Source organism: Aspergillus neoniger (assembly GCF_003184625.1).
Source record: "Aspergillus neoniger CBS 115656 unplaced genomic scaffold BO87scaffold_133, whole genome shotgun sequence".
Lineage (NCBI taxonomy): Eukaryota > Fungi > Ascomycota > Eurotiomycetes > Eurotiales > Aspergillaceae > Aspergillus > Aspergillus neoniger.
The window spans coordinates 1-4506 of NW_020291261.1; the positions used below are offsets into that span (position 1 = coordinate 1).

Here is a 4506-nt window from a genome sequence, read left to right on the forward strand (position 1 = left end):
ATACTAGTCCCAATCAGGAAACTAGATCAAAGTAATCATAATAATAATAATAATATAAGGTCAATACAATTGACAAACTTGTCAAAGAAAAGCAAATACTCATTTACTTCCTAAATAGGAAATAAGTGGATCCTTTAAATAGGAAGTGAATGAATTCAGCTTGCTTACTTACTTAAGCTGGAGGATAAAAAACCTTATTTAATAAATAATTCTAGATCAGAATCATGAATCATTAGTTTGATTATTAGATAAAGAAAGCGGGGTAAGCAAGTGGGGTAAGAAACAATAAATAAAGAATCAAATAATCAAATAATCAGAATGATATCAATAATACAAGACTTCATGTAAAAAATAATTCATCTTTATATTATCCATCTTAGCTGGGATTCACATAGAATTTATATGGGATTCTCAGCTGAGTTAGGTAGTCAAGAGATGATTACTTTAATTAATAAGAATTCTTGATTTCCAGCCATCACACCCTCCCAGGTTTACATATATGCAAACCTGTCAATTTAGCTAGTTTATTTTTACTGATTTTTGAATTAAATGTTTGATATCTTTCATATTTAAATATTTAATGAAATTTTGAAATTTTTAGCCGGTCAGTTGCTTAGTCAGGCCATCAGCGGGTATCTGATTAATTAAAACCCATTTTATTTTGATTTTATTTGCATTGATTTACTATTTCAACCAATTTTGATAAATATCAACATATTTGAGTTTTGATCTGTATAGTGAATATTCATTTATTAAAATTTATATTATTTACATATTATCACAAACAATATAAATAAGTTATTCTGGGTTAAATTATATGGCTTTAAAGATTCGAATCCACCAGAGAAATTACTTACTGGCTTGTGTAAAGAATAAAAGTTCAGCTTCTATAATAGATAATATCACTGTTTTTTACTTTTTAGATATCTAATTAATTGGTCCATTGAAAAGTTTGCATATGTAAGCCTCTGAGCTTGTTTTGTTTGCATTATCTGCAAACGCTGCGTCGCTGGCCATTTGAAAGATTGGGTTTATTTACTTTAGTTATTCATTTAAATATTCAATACAAAGATATCTTGATTTATAAAGATAAGAAATCACATGATTTACAATATTTTGATGTTTTAGAAGTAGGTCCAATAGATATTTACTGAGTATTTATACTGTTTTTATAATATCTGGTCTTGAAATAATGGCTGCATATAATAAAGAGCCGATTTTTTGTTGATATAGTTCAATTTGAACAGGATTTGCATGCATGTTTGCATCATTTACTTGTTTTTAAATATTTGCAATATATAGTGTTTTTGATGGTTTTTGCTTAGTCATATTAAATTAATAACTGATTTTTTCAATATAATCTGTTTATAATATCCATAATTTTCGATTTTTTCTGTCACGAATAATATTAATATTCAAGAATCTTGTTGCTTCATTTATTTCCTTCATATTATATATGGAGGTCAATGATTCCTTGAAATTTTCGAATATTTTTCGATTTGTTTCATGAAAAATGATGATAATATCATCAACAAAAATAATCAAGATTAGATAATCATTTGTAAAAATGCAAGGATCTTCATTCACTAGCCATAGGCCCAGTTTAATAAGGGTTTCCTTGATTATTTCTTGCCAGAATAAAAATAACTTCCATAATTTATACAAAGCTTTAAGTAATTTAAGTACCTTTCCCTTAGCTCTAAAACCAGGAGGGTATGATACATAAATTTCTTCATATAAACAGTTATTTAGAAAAGTATTCACTGCGTCCAATTAATATATTTCAAGGTCAAAGGCTGTAATTAATACAAACATCATTCTTAGGGTTCGTGACCCTAGGGTTAGAGCCCTAGTTTCTTCCCAGAATAAGTTAGGTTGAAGGTCTTCCTGTACGCAAATACAGACTTTAAATTTTGATAGATTTGCATTTTCATTAAATTTGTATATAAAGACCCATCTTAATAAAAGAATTTGATAATTCTTCAGTTTTTCTTCTGATATAAAAGTCCATGTTTGCATTATTTATAATTATTAATATTCAATTTTTGCAGCTTCAGTGAATTGTTGCTGATATGAATGCTTTTATAATTCTTTCCAATTTACTGGTGGGACTGGCAGGTCATGTTTTTATAATTTTAGTATTTTATCTGTGATTCCAGTTGTAAATACATGTAAAAATAATTAAATTTACATTATTGGCTTAGTTTGGTCTGTTTATATTACAAAATTTCGTGCTTATTTTAATGGTCCAGGATCAGGTGATTCTAATTAATTTTATTTTCTTGTAATTTGATCAGATAATTTCTGTAATTTTGAAAAAAGATCTGTATTATCAATAAAAATAATAGATGGAGTTGGTATTGGAGTAGATAGTTGATCATCTAAAATTTGATCAGTTTAATTAGTTTGATTAATTTCATTATTTTGATTAATTTGATCATTTTCATCATTTTGAATATTTTAAATATTTTGATCATTTTCATCATTTTAAATATTTTGAATATTTTGATCATTTTCATCATAAAAAATTGTTGAATTTTCTTCTTCCATATTATTTTAATGAGAATCATGAATTTTTGAATTTTCTTCGATAAATTTGATAATTTCATTGATTTCTTCATTATTTAGGGCTTTAGGTGGATTTAGCCCTAAATCATCTTAATAAAATTCACCAATTTTTACATTAACTTGACTGTATAATAAATTTTTATTAAAAATATAATCTCTTGTAATTATTATTTTTTGCTTTATTAGAATCCAGATTTTCCATATATTTGATGCAATATACCCTACTAGGTAGCTAATCAGAGCCCTAGAATTTAGCTTGCTAAGGCAGGGCAGCTTAGTAATTTATACATAAGCTTTTAAGCCATATTACTTTAGATTAGCTAAATCAGATCTTTCATACAAGAAGTTTAGTGGATCTTCCAAATATTTATATAGTTTATCATATGGGGTTTCCCAATTATTTACTTTGTTTAATATTTTATTTAATAAAAATATGACTGTTTCTGCTGCCTCAGACCATAAAAAGTGGGGCAGTCCAGAGTCAACCAATAAGATGCGTGTTTTTCGAGTAATTAGGGCTCCAGCCCTTTCTGCAAAGACATTTTATTCAGGTTGACTCTCAGAACTTTACATAGCTAGAAGACCTGTTTCCTTGCAGAATACAAACTAGTCAAATAAATTTAGATCATTATCTAAATAGAATTGACGAGGCTCCACTTTGAATTATATTTATATAAATTACATCATTTATTTCAAAGATTGATAAATATTTATTTTATTTGCAAGGATCTGCCCCAGGTGATATTTAGTGAATAGATCATATATATAACTGATATATTATTTGTTTTTGATTCCTGGAGGCATGTGAATAAGATCCCAATATAAATAGTCAAAAGATATTTATTTTATTTATATTAGTCTACATGATATTTGTTTATTTACATTTGCAATATGGCAGATTTCACAGAGGTCAAATTTATCTGATTTAGATAAATCTGATAAGTGAATATTTAGGGTTATTTCTTCAAGATATTTAATTACTTCCTCATTAAGATGTCCAAGTCTCTGATACCAAAGAAAAGCAGGTCCTTTTAAATGAATTAGCTTTGCACTATTTGCATAGTTTATTATAATTTAGTTTATTTTATTCACTGTTTCAAATATTTGTTGATTTGTTTGATTCCATTTAATAAATAGAATACCATTTTATTCATTAATCTTATATATTTGTTTGTTTTCATATATTTCAAGCATATTTTTATATAAATTTAGGTATAAATTACCTTCCTTTACTTTACCTGCTGAGATTATATTCAGATAAAAGTAGAGCATGTATACAACATTTTTTAAGTTAAATTTGATTAGTTTATTTGACATGCAAACAGTAGAGCTAATACAAACAGTTCTAAATCTGTAAACTTTTATATTAGTATCCCCTACTAATACAGCTGTATCATCATTCACTGAATTAAAATCAGTGAATTTTTGCAAATCATTACAAACATGTATATCTGATCCTGTATCAAAGATCTAATTTTCTTGAAATTTTGAGTTATTTGATTTGTTTGATATAAATATTTATAAAGTTATAAAATTAAACAAATCATTTTCATTATTTTCATTATAATTTTGATTGATTTTCGTGCATTTTTGCTTTGCTTTCTCGTATGCGTATTGAAATTTGTCATTTTCACATATTTTTTTAAATCTTTCAATGACTTGTAGGTCAGGTTTCCAATTATTTAGTTATTTTGCTTTATTTATATATAGGCATTCACTAAAAAAATGGATCCTATTATTTGGTTCTGATTCACATAGACATTTTAGCTTATTTGCATATTTTAAATAATTTAATAAATAATCTGGTTAATTTTTAAAAGTTGCGTTTGCAATTTTTGATTTAAACTTTTGATTGATTTGATAATTTTTGTTGAATTCACGAGTTCTATGGGTCATCTCATAGAAATCAGGAATTGGTAGAGAATTTTCGTTTAATTC

At 26.2% G+C, this 4506-nt stretch overlaps 2 protein-coding genes across 2 annotated transcripts; both read right to left on the bottom strand.

The window, feature by feature from the left end:
* Positions 1–2658: 2658 nt before the first annotated feature.
* BO87DRAFT_323038 (uncharacterized protein) lies at positions 2659–2826 on the bottom strand (the record flags this gene model as incomplete). Its single annotated transcript, XM_025620012.1, has 1 exon — positions 2659–2826. A coding segment is annotated over one exon (168 nt), but the record flags the coding sequence as incomplete, so codon positions are not given.
* A 591-nt stretch (positions 2827–3417) lies between these two features.
* Positions 3418–3585, bottom strand: BO87DRAFT_323036 (GAG-pre-integrase domain-containing protein; the record flags this gene model as incomplete). The annotated part of the gene is made up of 1 exon (XM_025620011.1): positions 3418–3585. A coding segment is annotated over one exon (168 nt), but the record flags the coding sequence as incomplete, so codon positions are not given.
* Positions 3586–4506: the final 921 nt, after the last annotated feature.